Raw genomic sequence first — 15,814 nt, forward strand, 5'->3', positions numbered from 1 at the left:
CCTTGGGATATTTGTCCTTGCAAAGGCCACCTACATGGAGACGATTTAAATCACCTCTATGAGTTAAAAAGGCTGACACTGTTAACAAAGTAAATGGATGTAAGGCAAGCAGAAGGCAAAATTTAATATATGCCGAAAATAGTGTTGCAAGTGCCATCAGTGTTAGCCTCTAATTTAGCCACGCCCATTAGAGGCACGCCTCTACTTTAGCCACGCCCATCGTGGACATTGGCTCCCATTTAACCACGCCTCTATGAATCTCTCTCATTCACCCTTGGGAAGCAAATCCGGTCAGCCACGCCCTCAGTGGCCTCGCCTCTCCTTTAACTGCTGTCCTTCACTGACCACGCCTCTCTCTTAACCACGCCCCAAAGGAACCCGTCTCTCCCTCAGCCACGTCCCTCCCCCTTAACTACCACAGGGATTGACGTTACTTCCCACCAATCACCTCAGACCGCCGGGAGCGCTAGGGTCTGCCTCCACGAGGACCTGGGGAGGCGGTGGGCGTGGCTGTAAAAGGCTCCATCCTATCGGAAGCAGGAGCCGCGGCGCCCCGCCTTCCTCCCTCAGCGAGACAGACGGCGTGCAGGCTCCTTGGCAACGGACGCAACCACCAAGGACCCGGAAGCAAAACCAGGGGAAGGCGGAAGTACTTCTGATCCCGGCAGTTGGACTCTGAGGGAAGCAGGAGGAGGATGGAGCGGCTGCCGGTGGCAACTTGCCTGACGGTGCTGCTCTCCTTCCTGGCCTCCGGGCCGAGCCTGCTGCGGTGGGGCGCGGAGCGGGGCCTGCCGGGAGACCTTTCTTCCGCCTTTTCGCTGCGCCCCGAGGCGGTGCTGGAGGGGCAGGGTGAGGCGGAGGGACACCGACCCCCCCTTTCTTTTCGACGGGCGGGGTTACTGCCAAAATGGGGGGGGGGGTCTTTGGGGGTCTTGAGTCAGAGGAGCAGGGACTGGGGACTCCTACGCTAAGGGCTGAACCACAGTGGTTAGAGCAGTGTTTCAGAACATATTTTTGGCCATGCCCCACCTAAGCGTCTCTCAAATCCTGATGCTCCTATTCACGTGGAGGAAGCCTAAAAGGCCATTCACTGTTACTAACTCATTCTCGAATTGCCCCCCTTAGAAATCAAATTACGCCCCTGTGGGGCGTGTGCCCCACGTTGGGAACCAAGGGGTTAGAGCATGTCTCAGGTTCAGTACCCAACCGTATGTCCAGTGAAGGCTGGGGAAAAGAGAGCATGGTCTGAAACCCTGGAGAGCTACACAAGATTGAGCTAGGTGGACCAATAGTCAGCATAAGGCAGCTTCCTGTGTTCCTCTTTAAACCAGCCCTTTGTTTAGAATAACGTGGACTGGAGCTTTCCTTTGCTTTTAAGTAAAAGCTCAGGGGCAGAGCACCTGCTGTGCATGCAGAGGTCCCAGGTTCAGCCCCCAATGACATCTCCAGATAGGGCTGCAAGTGTCCGAGAGTTTGAAACCCTGGAGAACCACTGCCTGTCAGTGTGGGCAACACTGAGCTCGATGGACTTACCCAGTGTAAGACAGCTTACTGTGTTGCTCCTTGTGTAGGAACAGGATATCTTTTACCGACATGGCATTTTCCTCCCATCTCAGTATATAGGCTGGTGACCTACATCTGTGTATATGAGGATGTGATCTCCTTGGTATGTGGCGCCATCATCATTTGGTACTTCGCCGGCAGCTTTGAGAAGACTGTGGGCACTGTGAGACACTGCTTCCTCACTGTGGCCTTTGCCGTTTCCTTAGCTCTGCTCTACCTGATGCTCTGGGCTGCCCTTTCCAGGCTCTGGGAAGTGGCCGATGCCAAAGGCTTTGTGCCTGTGGCTTTTGCCATGCTGGCTGCATCCGTTGCCCGCTCCCGGATGAGGAGGACACTGCTGTTTGGGGTCAACATCCATGTGGTACTGGTACCGTGGGTCCTGATTTGCGTGGCTTGGCTTATTCTAAGTTCCTCTCTCCTAGGGAACATCTGCGGCCTCTTAATTGGAGACATCTGTATCCTTTTGAATAGATTCCCATAAACCAGTCTAGGGAAATGTTGAATGGGGCCCTCCAAACCTCTTTATCTGGCCATTAGGACCCTCTCCTGGTCAAAATTGAATTTGGTTATTGTGAACTAGGACCTGGGAGAGACCAGGGTTTAAATTCCTGACTCTGCTGTGAATCTGGCTCCTGATCTTGGGCCAGTCTCAGTCTGTCCAACCTCCCAGGGTCACTGTAAGGAATAAAGGTAAAGCAAGGAAGAACCACGTATACCACCTTGGGCTGTTTGGAGGAATAGGTGGTTAGAAATGTAAAAATAAATAAACAAAAGGCCAACCCAAATAATCAGGACATCTGGAGCACTCTCATTGTGAGAAAAGGCTACGGTGTCGGTGCCTCTTTATTTTAGAACAGAAAGAGTGCCTATGGGGAGGCTGAGCTAGAGGAGTATAAAATAATGCACCATAGGGAGACAGCCTGGACTCTTTTTCTAGCTCTTCCTTAACTACTTGTCAAACTCAGATGGTTATGGCTACTGCTTTGGCGCAGATCTCCCTGAATCAACAGTTTCTCGTCTGGATAAAAAGTTCCCTTTCCGTCTGCTGAAGAGAATACCAGGAATGAAGTATGTTCCAGGGTCCATAGCAGAGAGAAGGGCTTCTCAGAGCAGGAAGTAAGTATGCCCATCCCAGTAAGGGAGTCATGTGCTCGATTGGCTTTAGATAAGAACATTAAAACATATGAATAGCCCTGCTGGATCAGGCTAGTGGCCTATCTAGTCCAGCCAGATGCCCCAATGGGAAACCCTCAAGCAGGACCCAAGCATTAGAGCCCTCTCCCCTCCTGGGGTTTCCAGCAACTGGTATTCAAAAGCATTGCTGCTTCCAACTGCAGAGGCAGAGCATAGCCATCAAGGTTAATATATATTGATAGCCCTCTCCATCAAGTTGTCTATTAAATCCATCTAGGTTGCTGGCCATTACTTCTTCCTATAGGAGCAAGTTGCTATTGTTTAACTATGTACTGTGTGATGAAGTCATTTATTTTATCTGAAATGACACCTCTCTCTTTTCAGGCTAAACCCAGCACCCGGTTCTTACCCCACTCAGAGCTATCACAGCTCCTCTCCTCCCTCCTTGCTTGCTGTTCATATGCAACACCCCAGTACATGCCCTCCTGGATCTCAGCCACAGTGTATGCCCGGTCCTGTGCTGAATCAGTGCACTGGTTCCCTTGGAGGGTCATGCATCCAGCACCATTTCCCATCTCCACCAGGATCCATCTCGCAGCATTTCAGTGGGTCTGACTCAGGGGGACCCAAGAGGACAGATTGCTCCAGTGTCCCCCACGCACCTGGGTTTCCAGCTGCAGGAGCAGCGTCAGAATCAGCAGAGCTTTGCCGAGTTCACGTAGGGTGACATTCCTGTATTCTACTGCCTGCAATTCATATGAGGATCGGCAAAGGTTTTCCCTCCAAGATGGGAGTCTCCTCCAGGTGGATGAAGGATTTTAAAAGTCCTAAACAGCTTCAATTCAGTGTACCAAAGAAACCACCCTCTCTCCATGTCTTGTGGCAGCCCCTTACAATCAGATGGTGGTATTCTCTCTACTCAATCATCAGTGTAACACAAAGAGCTCCACAAATTCAGGGCTCCATCTCCTTGTTATAACCAAGCTTGAGCAATCTTACAAAATGATTTCATGTGGTTTTATCATTTGAGAGGGTGGCTGGCTGGGCCAGGACTGGTAAATTTCTACTGTGCCTTTTCTGTATATGTGTGTGTGGCCTTGAATCATTATGAACCTTGAACCCTTGGATGGGGCATCCTACACATGTGATTTCCTAAGACTATGGAAAGGTGGCAGCTAGCACCTGCTTGAAAGCCTGGTGTCTTGAGGTGAGCTTTCTACAGGACATGGGTCTGCAACCACAGACACCCTGAATCAGGGACTGTAGCCTACAGCTCTGATTTATTTTTTACAGGTATGTTCATTTGGGTTTGGGGGGTTATCTTGCTACTGATAAAAATCATTGTGACTTTGTATGAAATAATGCTGGTTTGCTTACAGTTCTGGGAAGGGCTATAGCTCAGTGGCAGAGCTCCCGCTTTGTTCAAAAAAGGTTCAATCTCTGGTATCTTAAAAAAGACTGGGTCGCAGGTGATGGAGAGCCTCATCTAGTCAGAGTAGATGTGGACGGGCAGACAAATACTCTGGCCCTGCCAGAATGCAGCTTCCTAAGTTCCATGAAGTGAGGAAAGGGGAAGAGAGGATCTTCAGTCTTATCCCAAAACATACATAAACCAAATATATCTTGTACAAAGATCACTGTGGCTGTTTCCAATCACCCTGTGATTTTTTTAAGTCAGTGGGAGAACAGTCATTATATCTTCTATGTTCCAGGAGGCCTTGGCAGAGGCTAAGCTGCACAAGCCATTCTGAACTGCATCCCATGACAGTTGCAAATTGCAAATACCAAAATCCTCCCCCTTGTTTCATTTAAAATCCAGCCTGACGAACAGTTCTGGAGATGTTGAACGCTTCCTTGCACCTAGCTGGAGAGGTTACCATCTATCAGGGTGCTGTAGCAGGGGGATGGACTAGATGACCTGCAAGGTCCCTTACAAGCTTGGGATTTGACTTTATGACACTTCGGCTGGTCCAAATAAAGTGATTGCCATACTGTGGTTTATGGATGTCTCCTCCAATTTTTGTGTAGAAACCTCTCAAGCTAGCTGGCTCTTTAGTATGATGGTGTGGGGGCTGGTTGCTGGATGGGAGGAGCACTGCAGGGGGAGCTGGCTGTGTGCTGTCTGACCATATGAGGACATAGGTCCTTCATTCTGAGCTGTACTTCAGCCATCAGCTGTGCTGGACATTTTCAGTCCCCAGATTCAACACCTGATGTCACAGAGATGGGGAGAATGCGGCATTATGCCATCCTTTCTTTTGAACGCTTTGGACAACTGATTGCTTTTCCCCAGGACTGGCATTTCCTCCAACAGAGGTTATGACGAGACATCATAAATCTTTTAAAAATGGACAGCCTGCGTGTAGTTTGATCTGGAATATAAACAACTTGAAACACCACTATTCCTCTTGGCTTTTAAAGGGGCCATAATGCTGCGTGTAGGGACGCGGGTGGCGCTGTGAGTAAAAGCCTCAGCGCCTAGGGCTTGCTGATCAAAAGGTCGGCGGTTCGAATCCCCGCAGCGGGGTGCGCTCCCGTTGTTCGGTCCCAGCGCCTGCCAACCTAGCAGTTCAAAAGCACCCCCGGGTGCAAGTAGATAAATAGGGACCGCTTACTAGCGGGAAGGTAAACGGCGTTTCCGTGTGCGGCTCTGGCTTGCCAGAGCAGCGATGTCACGCTGGCCACGTGACCCGGAAGTGTCTCCAGACAGCGCTGGCCCCCGGCCTATAGAGTGAGATGGGTGCACAACCCCAGAGTCTGGCAAGACTGGCCCGTACGGGCAGGGGTACCTTTACCTTTAATGCTGCGTGTAGATGGTTTTCTCAGGTGCTTTAATGAGGCATTGATGTGTGATAGGGGTAGGTGTGGGGAAGGCCATGTCTGCCCCCATGTTAAAATTCCTTCCCATCAGCCCCAGCCAGCACCTGTAGTCCAACCACACTTGGAGGTCCAAAGGTTCCCCACCCTTGGTGGTTGGGGGGCGCAGGCGGAACGAGAGAGAGAGTGCACAAAACCATTGAAGACGTCGCCTTACTTTATTTATAGGCCACTTTTTCTGCCAAAAGACCTTTCAAGTAGCTTTCTGAACAACTATCAGAGAAATGGAAAACCCACCACGGCAAAAGATAAAATAAAAGTCTAGCCATGCAAAGTAGCTGGTTCTACAGAAGAACTATCTAAACTCACTCACATGAGAGAGGATATGGAAATCTATAGACTTAATAAAATGCAATCTGTATAAGAAATGCTTTCAAAGGCTAGGATCCAAATGCCTACATAAAAGATCAGGCAAAAGGTTCATCCTGCTGCTCACCCTGCCCAACAAGGTGATTCGGGGGATCTTCCAAGCAGGACCCGAGTCCAGTAGCCTTTGCCTCCTCGTGTTCCCCAGAAACTGGGCCTCTGGGTAGACACTGAACAGCAGGGATGGGAATTGCCTGCAGCCCTCCAGGTGATGATGGACTCCCCCAACGCCCATCAGCCTCACCTGACATAGTCACTGGGGAGGGAGGATGGAAGTTGTAGTCCAACAATTTCAGGGAGGGAGGATGGAAGTTGTAGTCCAACAACGTCTGGAAAGCTACTAGGTTTGGGGGAAGCTGGTCTAAAAAATAGGAACAGAATCCCATTGAACAGAATCTTGCTGGCTGTATGGAGCAAGCTTTGAATGTTTAGCCTGCAAAAGAGGAGACTAAGAGGAGGTATGACAGCCAACTTCAGATATCTACAGAGCCATCACATGGAAGAGAGAGCAAGCTTGTTTTCTCCAGCTCCAGAGGGGAGGACCTGAACCAATGGTTTCTAGTGAGAAGAAAGGAGATTCTGACTAAACATCTAAAATAACTTTCTGACAGTAAGAACTGTTTGACCGCGGAACCAACTTCCTTCAAAGGTGGTGGACTCTCCTTCCTTGGAGGTTTTTAAGCAAAGGTTGGATAGCCATCTGTCAGGGATGCTTTAGTTGTGTTGGGCTAAATGACTTGGGGTCCTTTCCAACTCTACTTTTGTGAATACACACGTGGTCCTCGACAAACTCCAATCACAAGGAGCCCAGAGGGTCCTGCTTTAGCTGGCCGAGGATTCCCATGCCCTTTCTCGGGAGCAGTTGCGAGCTGATCCATGGAACTAAAGGGGCGACACGCACAAAGGTGGCTGATTGGCTGGTCTCCTTTCCTTTGCTTTGACTTTCCACTGAAGATGTAAAGATTCCCTCCAGGTAAAGCTGCCCGTCCTCTCCTGGGCAGACAAAAAGCCCTCCTGTACTCAGCTATCAAGAGAGACAGAAAGCCAAAATGTGAAGATGAGCTGCCAGAGGATTGCAACTGGAAAGATAGCAGCCAAATTCAGAAGCATCACTGCCTCTGACCCTGGAGGCAGAGCATAGCCATCACCTATGAAATTCAAAGCAACAGGGTAATTACCTGAGGGTCCTTTTTGAGGTTGGATGGATGCGCACAGGTGGAGGCCAAGGAAGAGGTGGGGAAGCAGCTGTCCAACAAGGTCACGGTCCACTGAAGGATGTTGGGGTGAGCTGCTGGAAAGGAACGCCACAAGCCTCTAAGGATCTGCCTGCCCTCTTTGCTCTTTCTCCCTGTGGCTTGTGATCTTTTCTCCTCCAAGCCCATCAACCTTGGCTGCTCAAGTCTCCCATAAATAGCTCTCATTACAATTCAAATTCGGACACATGGGGCTCCCTGCCTGTGGAGCAATGTGAAATCTGCTTTTCCTAACTCATGGACTACGCTTTTCTATGCTTTACCCAAGATCCCTGCAATGCTTTTACACATTAGTACTCGTTTTATCTCTTCAATGCTTTTACACATTACTCGTTTTATCTCTTCAAGACAGTTTGCAAGAGAGAAATAGTACCCCACTATTTCCCCAGCCATTCTTGTTTTGGAAGTATATGTTTATATTTTTGATGACAAGGATAAACCAGACCAGCAAACAACCAGTGCCTTTTATAAGACCTCTCTTATTTGTAAGATTCTGAAGACAAACCAGAGGAGGGTCAGTATTTTCTAATGTGAAAGTGCAGTATACAAACAAGCCTCTTGTGGGAGCCAATGAGTTAGAAATGCCCTAAATAAACCTATAGGGTAACTTTGCTATAATTCACAGGGTTTCCAGAGGACCTCCTGAAGAGGTGCTACAGCAATTGCATTGGTCCTTACTTGGACTTAACCCATGTGCAACTGTACTCATTCTATGTGCCTATTTTGTAGTTTTGCTTTTCATCTTTTAATTTTCGTCTGTTGTTACAACTGTTGTTTTTGTTTTATATAACATCATGAAATTAAATTTCAAAATCCTTTACCAAAATATAAAAATCCCAGGTAAGGACTGGGAAAGTGTGCTGCCTGAAACCCTGTCAGTTGCTGCCTGTCAGTGTAGATAATACTGAGCTATATATGGGTCCATTGTCTGGATAAGCCAGCTTCCTATATATTTCCAGCTGTACAGCATTCCTGAACAACATCAAGCAACCTGTAGGCTAATAATATATTGACAATATTTATATAACACTATCAAACTGTTTCAAAATTCATAAACAGTGCAGGGAGTCACAAACTAATAAGAATCAAGTGTCACTCTTTCATGAGTTATTCCTCATGTTATAGTAGAGTGGTAATGGTAGAGTGGAGAGACGCAGGTGGCGCTGTGGTCTAAACCACTGAGCCTAGGGCTTGCTGATCAGAAGGTCGGCAGTTCAAATCCCCATGAAGGGGTGAGCTCCCATTGCTTGGTCCCAGCTCCTGCCAACTTAGCAGTTGGAAAGCATGTCAAAGTGCAAGTAGATAAATAGGTATCATTCTGGCAGGAAGGTAAACGGCTTTTCCGTGCGCTGCTCTGGTTTCCCTTAGTCATGACCTGGAAAAAACTGTCTGCGGACAAACGCCGGCTCCCTTGGCCAGTAAAGCAAGATGAGCGCCGCAACCCCAGAGTCGTTCATGACTGGACTTAACCGTCAGGGGTCCTTTACCTTTGCCTTTTTTAACTCTTCCATAAACAGAATGATCAGCATGGTATGACACTATAGTCTATGCCTTTTTGTACACATAACTTTGCTTGAGAACTGCACCACAAAATTTGGAGAAGTGTACATTTCAAGGGATGGCTGCAGTTCGGTTTCCATATTGTTTCAGAAACTGCAAATTAGGTAGATAGATATATGATTTTAAGTGAGAACGGAATTAAATTTTGCCCCATCCCCATGAGACACTCCCAGCCTCCAGAGACAGAAACACCTGTGGCTTACCACCACGTTCCTTTGATCCTATCGCCCAGCACCCAGTCCCAGGTGGTACAACATGGAGCGGGTCAGGAAGGCAAATGGGATGGGTGGTCGATGTGATGGGTGCCAGTTTTGCCAGCTGGACTAATGCGACATCATCCTGGGCACCTGACGAGCGAGGGGTGATCTTGGCAACTGGATATAGCTCATCTGAAAAAGTGAGCTTTACAGAGTACAAGGAGATGTTTCTGCAAAGCAAAAAGATGGGCTGGAAGTTACATGTGATGGGGGGGGCAAGGGGGAGAGGATGGCATCACAACAGAGTCATCAGGCTTGTATAGGAAAGCGGGAGGGTTATACAAAGCTCATTGGGTGACCTGGGGCCAGTCACCATCTAACCTACCTCAGAGGGTTGTTGTGAGGGTGAAATGGGGAGGAGCTCCTTGGAAGATAAAGGTGGCATATGAATATAGTAAATAAATAACTAATAAACACCTGTAGCTTGCTGCTGGTACAGAAGAAACAAATTAGAAGAGCCTAATAAACACCTGTAGCTTGCTGCTGGTACAGAAGAAACAAATTAGAAGAGAACAGGCATCCTGTTCTCACAGTGGCCCCCCAGAGGCCCCCCCAAGGGAAACCTACAAGCAGGTCCTGAGCACAAGAAGCATGTCTGCTGTTGAGGCAGAGCACAACCATAATGGCTAATAGCCATCAATAGCCCTCTTATCCGTGAATTTGTCCCATCCTCTTTCAAAGCCTCTTCTAAAGTTTATCAAGGAAATTCTACTTGCGGCACTGCACCCTTCAGAATATCACAGGGTAGTCTCCCGAAAATGGGCATTTTCTGCTGCTGCTCCTGTTCCTGTGAGAATGCCCTTCCCGCTGCCAGATAAGGAGCATTGTGAAGACTTTTTATCTTTTTGCTCAGGCTTTCCCCTGCCTATGCAATTGGACCTTAACCTATGAAGGGTATTGTAGAGTTGGAAAAGCATCAGAAAATGGCAACCAAACTGATCGAGGGGATGGAGCTGCTCTCCTATGGGGGAAGAGCACTACTGTGCCGAAGTCCTACTTGTCAGCTTCCCATTAGAGTATCTTGTTGGCCACTTGGAGAACAGAACAGATGGGCCTGGGCTCAATCCAACAGCCAGGCTCTTTGGGGGTTATTTTGTCAAAAGGCAGGGAGTTCCAAAGTGCAGGGTGCTGCTGCACCAAAGAACTGACTTCTTGATAAGGCGGGATGAGCATTAGCTGGAACTGATGGGCTTCTCGGCCACAAAACCCGTATTCTGCCTTTACTTAACAGGATGAAGTTTTATTGGAGGATTACAAGCCTCAACATTCCTGCTTGTGATCTAACATGGGCTGTATAGTAGGCCGAATTGTGAGGAGGTGGGCGAGCGGGTGGTTTGCCCTTCCTTGGGACACTGAAAGCTGGGTGTCACCAGCTTCTAGCTCCCTCTGATTCCATGTCTCTGTACTTAGTGCAGAGGATACAAGGTTGGATTGCGAGCACCAGCTCCCCTCCCCTTGCTTTTTCACACTGCAGAATTTTGCAATGCAAGTTTCTAGCCCTCAGGGCTAAGGAGATGTGCTTGGGAATGGGGCAACTTTCTCAATGCACAACTCAGTGAGTTTGTTGGGGCAGTGCGTCTGCTTCTGGGATGCACAGTCAGCATATGGAATTCTGGTAAGGGTTACATAAATGCTCAGATTGCGTTGGGGTGTAAATAAATTATTATTTATTTACTGGGCGGCTTCCAACAAATTATTAAAATACAATAGTCTATTAAACATTAAAAGCTTCCCCAAACAGGGCTGCCTTCAGATGTCTTCTAAAAGTCTGGTAGTTGTTTTTCTCTTTTCTCTTTCTCTTTCTCTTCGAGGTGAGGCGAAAGTATGGAGCCCTAATGCAGAATTTAATCTAAAAGCCTTCTCTCCCTCTCTCTCTCTCTCTCTCTCTCTCTCTCTCTCTCTCTCTCTCTCACACACACACACACACACACACACACACACACACACACTTTTAACCAAACCATGTCCCGCTCAGTGGAATATTAGAAAAGAATACAGTCGTACCTTGGTTATTGAATGCCTTGCGACTCAAACATTTTGGTTCCTGAACACCGCAAACCTGGAAGTGAGTGTTCCGGTTTGCAAATGTTCTTCGGAACCCGAATGTCTGATGCGGTTTATGTGGCTATCGACTGAGTGCAGGAAGCTTCTGCAGCCAATTGGAAGCCACGCCTTGGTTTCCTAACATTTTTGGAAGTCAAACGGACTACTGGAACAGATTCCATTCGACAACCAAGGTACGACTGTATAACATAAGAGCCTTCTGGATCAGACCAGTGGCCCATCTATTCCAGCATCCTGACCTCACAGTGGCCAACCAGATGCTCAATGGTGGTGGTGGCAGGATTCAGGCACAAGGGCACCCCCCACCCTGTGATTTCCAGCAGGCAGAACATAGCCATTGTGGTAGCTATTATTATTATTGTTACTATTATCTCTCTTTTTTAAAATATTACTACTAACATCAAAATCACTTCATCAAGGAAATGGGTTGATTCCTTTTGCCTTTATCCAGATCCTGTGCTGAACTCGTTCACCATTGTGTCATAAAGAATGTTTATAAAATTATGCATGGTATGAAGAAAGTGGGCAGAGCAAAGTTTTTCTCCCTTTCTCATAACACTAGAGCTAGTGGACATCCCATGAAGCTGAAGGTTGTGAGATTTGGAACAGACCAAAGAAAGGACTTTTTCACACAGTACATGGTTAAACTATGGAACTCGCCCCAACAGGAGGCAGTGATGACCACCCACCTAGATGGCTTTAAAAAGGATAGGACGATTTCACAGAGGAGGGGGCTATCAATATATATATCAGCCTTGATGGCTATGCTCTGCCTCTGTGGTTGGAGGCAGCAATGCTTCTGAATGCCAGTTGCTGGAAATTGCAGGAGGGGACAGTGTTCCTGTGCTCAAATCCTGCTTGCTGGTTTCCCTATGGGGCATCTGGTTGGCCACTGTGAGATCAGGATGTTGGACTTGATGGTCCTTTGGCCTGATCCAGCAGGCTCTTCTTAGGTTCTTAAACTGTGCTGCAGAAAATCTAACATTCCCAAGTTTTGATTATGTGTTATGCCTACTGGCTAATGCAATAAAACTGAAATATAGCTGTAACCTGCACCACCGGAGTCATTACTTCAAACCAGCCAAGTGGCTTAAGTTACCATTGTGTACACGCTTACCTGGTAATAAGCCCCATTGAATTCATTGAGACTTACTTTGATGTGGACATGTAGGGGCTTGCACTGTTAACTTCATCAGCAGACAGCCAAGCTCAGATTTCACAGTTATTGACAAAGCCAGATAAATTTGAGATAGAGAGGAGGAGCCAGATTTGCAGTTGAGCAAGCCGTGTGCTGAGGTTAATTTGGTGGGTTGAGAAACTTTATAGGATAAACGATTAATAGCGATCATAAACAGGAGCTCATTCTTACAATTCTACGAAGAAAACACAGCGATTGTTTTTAAACCATTCCTGATGCTGCTTCTATCTCATTTTCCTTATAGCAAGATTATTGATTGATTGGTCAGAAGAACTCTGTACTATGCTTAGGTACTGAATAACTTCTGTGGAACTCTCTGCTCCAAGATGGCCACTGGCCTAGATTAGGCAGCTATTTTGCCAAATGGATCTTCCATGTGCAGGGGAAATATACCTCTAATACCAGATGCCATGGGGACAAAAAACTGTTAAGGGAAACTTTAAATGAAATGAATGTTTTAAATCATGTTTGTTTGTGTTTTCAGAGTTTGTCCCTGGCTTACGCTGCATTTAATGTAGTAGGAGTTACTATTATTATTATTATTATTATTATTATTATTATACCCCACTCATCTGAATGAGTTTCCCCAGCCACTCTGGGCGGCTTACAGCATATCTAAAAGCATAATACTGTAATGATAATTGGCTCCAAACAATAATAAACCTTGAACTTTGGGTCCCAGCCAACTCTACAGTTCTATGATTCTAGGAATAAAGCAATAAAGTCATTAAAACAGTTTAAGGGCATAAGCAGAGGTCAGGCCAAACTAGTTTAGCATCCTGTTCTCTCAAGGGACCAACCAGATGCCCCAGTGGGAAGATCCCAGGTAGGACCTGAACGCAACAGGACTCTCCCTGCTTGTGATTCTCAGGAATCCCTTTTCTAATGACCCCCCAAATTGAATCTGCCTTTTTCACAGTTGCCGCACATTGGGTCAGTGTCTTCAATGGAGCTATCCACTATGACCCCAAGGTCTCATTCCTAGTCAGTCTCTGCCAGTTCAGACCCCATAAGCGTCTATGCAAAATTAAGATTGATTTATTTATTTTTGCCGTGGTATACATCAGTTTACACTTGCTTACAGTGAATTCAGCACAGAAAAGAAATGTCAGCAATGGCATTCTGGAAACTCACCCGGATTCTACACAGCTCCTGGCGCTCAGCACCCACTTTTCTGCAATCAGGCTTCCTGCACAAATGGGATCTCCGCCCTTCAGGACGGTGGCTGCCCAAGGCCATTTCCCATTCTTTTGCAAATCTTGGCCACCCCAGTTGCTTTTGTGATCCTTCTGGGTGCCTGCCTTGTCACCCACACCGTTAACGGACAGCAACGACGGTTTCAACAAACAGAATCCGCTGGAATCTAAATGTGGGGGAGAGAACCGGTTTGTATCAAACAGAGTTCCTTTGGGTTCACAAACAACTGGTGTTCTTCATATTCTTCATATTCTGATCCTTTAGAAAAACCAACAATTTGAATTCTAAATATTGAAAATAAGTAGGCAAAAGTACATATGAAGATGCCTTAGGCTGAGTAAATCCCACCAAGCCAGTATGGTGGTGGCCTCCAGATGTTGTTGGACTCCAATTCCCATCAGGCCTGCCAACATGGGTCAACAGCAAGGGATGATGGGAGTCGTAGTCCAATAACATCTGGAGGATGCCATATTGGCTTCCCCCAATATGGAGTATTGGTGTGGACACTTGCAGAGGTGACTTGAATTTTTTTGAGGAGCACACTTAGAGTGGGCTTCCAATTCCACAGTTGCAAACTGCTGGATCAAATTTGAATCAATGTCATATGATGGCATGTGATTGACAGGTGGCCCATGGACAATGGAGGAGTTCTGGGTGGAGGGGGCCCCTGATTTAGTCTTCAGGGTCTCAGCCAGAAAGAGGTCTCTTTCCCTGCCAAACCTACCTCCTAGATCCATTTTTCATTTATTTTATTATTTTATTTATTACATTTGTATACTGCCCTATACTTGTGGGTCTCAGGGCAGCCCACAACACAAAGTTACAATATACAAAGCACAAAATATGTAATAAAAATAATAAAAATGTAACTAAAGGATAAAGTGCGAGACTGGTTACATTATGCTCAGATTAAGGAGGTTTTCAATATGGATAAAAAGTTAGGATTCCAGGTGGAAAAATTGAAACTAGAAACAGAATTGTTAGAACCTAAGACTAAGGTGCTGTCAAGAATGTATAACTTGCTGTTGAAATGGAACACACAAGATGAAACAGTCAAATCAGCTATGATAAAATGGGCACAGGACATTGGATATAATATCATGTTTGCTGACTGGGAAAGGTTATGGACCACCGGTGTGAAGTTCACGGCATGTAATGCCTTAAAAGAAAATATTATGAAAATGATATACAGGTGGTACATGACCCCGGTCAAGCTTGCAAAAATATATCATCTGCCTGATAATAAATGTTGGAAGTGTAAGGAGACTGAAGGAACATTCTTTCACCTATGGTGGACCTGCCCGAGAGTGAAGGCCTTCTGGGAAATGATCTATAATGAGTTAAAAAAGGTATTTAAGTATACCTTTCCCAAGAAACCAGAGGCCTTCCTTCTGGGTATCGTCGACCAGAAGGTGCTAAAGAAGGATAGAACCTTTTTTATGTATGCGATAACAGCAGCAAGAATCCTTATTGCAAAGCACTGGAAGACACAAGATCTGCCCACACTGGAAGAATGGCAATCGCAACTGATAGACTACATGGAGCTGGCCGAGATGACTGGCAGAATTCGAGACCTGGGGAAAGAGGAGGTGGAAGAGGACTGGAAGAAGTTTAATGATTATCTACAAAGATTTTATAAATTATTTGAATGTTAAGAAGGTGCTTGAAAGGAAGGAGCTTGGCATCAGTAGCCTAGATGAGAAATGTATGAGAATAAGTTGAACTATAGGAATGGGATTCGAAGCAATGTTATGCCTAAACTAAGTAGCTTAATATTTGATGGAAACAATTAAAATTATAGGCATAACACATTAGAATTAGAACACAAGATTTGAAATAAGGTAATAAATTGCGGAATATAACTTTTGTCCGGAGAACACAGCAAAGGGAGACGTGAGGAAGTCCAGAGGGCTATGAAAAAATGTATGAAAGGCTGTGATTTTTTATTCTTATTTCTGTATACATTCGTTGTTTGTTATATGTTTGGTGATTTTCTTCTCTTAAAAAATGCAATAATTTTTTTTAAAAAAATAATAATAAAAATGTAATAAAAATAAAAATAATCAAAGCATAATAAAAACAATTAACAATACTAAGGTTTACATGCTGGAGGTGTCAGAAACGGAACCTCAGCACTGTATATATCTGGTAATCAGGGAAGAGGAGGAATCAGCTGTCCAGGGTGCTGAAGCCCCACCCTGGTGATCCTGCCAACTCCCACCTTCCTCGCCTAATATAGTCCATGACGCAGCCCTGAGGACTAGAAGCTTGAGAGATGCATGTGTAGGTTTAAAAAAATGAAAGGGGTGATTCTGTGCTGGTGTGGGGCTGCAGAACACAGACAG

At 46.2% G+C, this 15,814-nt stretch overlaps 2 protein-coding genes across 2 annotated transcripts in view; one reads left to right on the plus strand and one right to left on the minus strand.

The window, feature by feature from the left end:
• Positions 1–593: 593 nt before the first annotated feature.
• Positions 594–4,698, plus strand: RHBDD2 (rhomboid domain containing 2). The gene is made up of 4 exons (XM_028708199.2): positions 594–849; positions 1,617–2,018; positions 2,529–2,679; positions 3,082–4,698. Exons 1-4 carry the CDS (start codon positions 696–698, stop codon positions 3,422–3,424), a joined length of 1,050 nt encoding a protein of 349 aa, XP_028564032.2. The 5' UTR covers positions 594–695; the 3' UTR covers positions 3,425–4,698.
• Positions 4,699–5,713: 1,015 nt separating this feature from the next.
• Positions 5,714–15,814, minus strand: part of LOC114585775 (uncharacterized) — a 33,374-nt gene continuing 23,273 nt past the window's right edge. The window contains exons 7-10 of the mRNA XM_028708651.2: positions 13,407–13,635; positions 8,957–9,180; positions 7,119–7,231; positions 5,714–6,964 (exon numbers count right to left, since the gene is read on the minus strand). Of these exons, the coding sequence (XP_028564484.2) occupies positions 6,737–6,964; positions 7,119–7,231; positions 8,957–9,180; positions 13,407–13,635 (794 nt within the window). The 3' untranslated portion in view covers positions 5,714–6,736. The remainder of the gene's footprint in view (positions 6,965–7,118; positions 7,232–8,956; positions 9,181–13,406; positions 13,636–15,814) is intronic.

The sequence above is a fragment of the Podarcis muralis genome, chromosome 15 (genome assembly GCF_964188315.1).
Source record: "Podarcis muralis chromosome 15, rPodMur119.hap1.1, whole genome shotgun sequence".
Taxonomy (NCBI): domain Eukaryota; kingdom Metazoa; phylum Chordata; class Lepidosauria; order Squamata; family Lacertidae; genus Podarcis; species Podarcis muralis.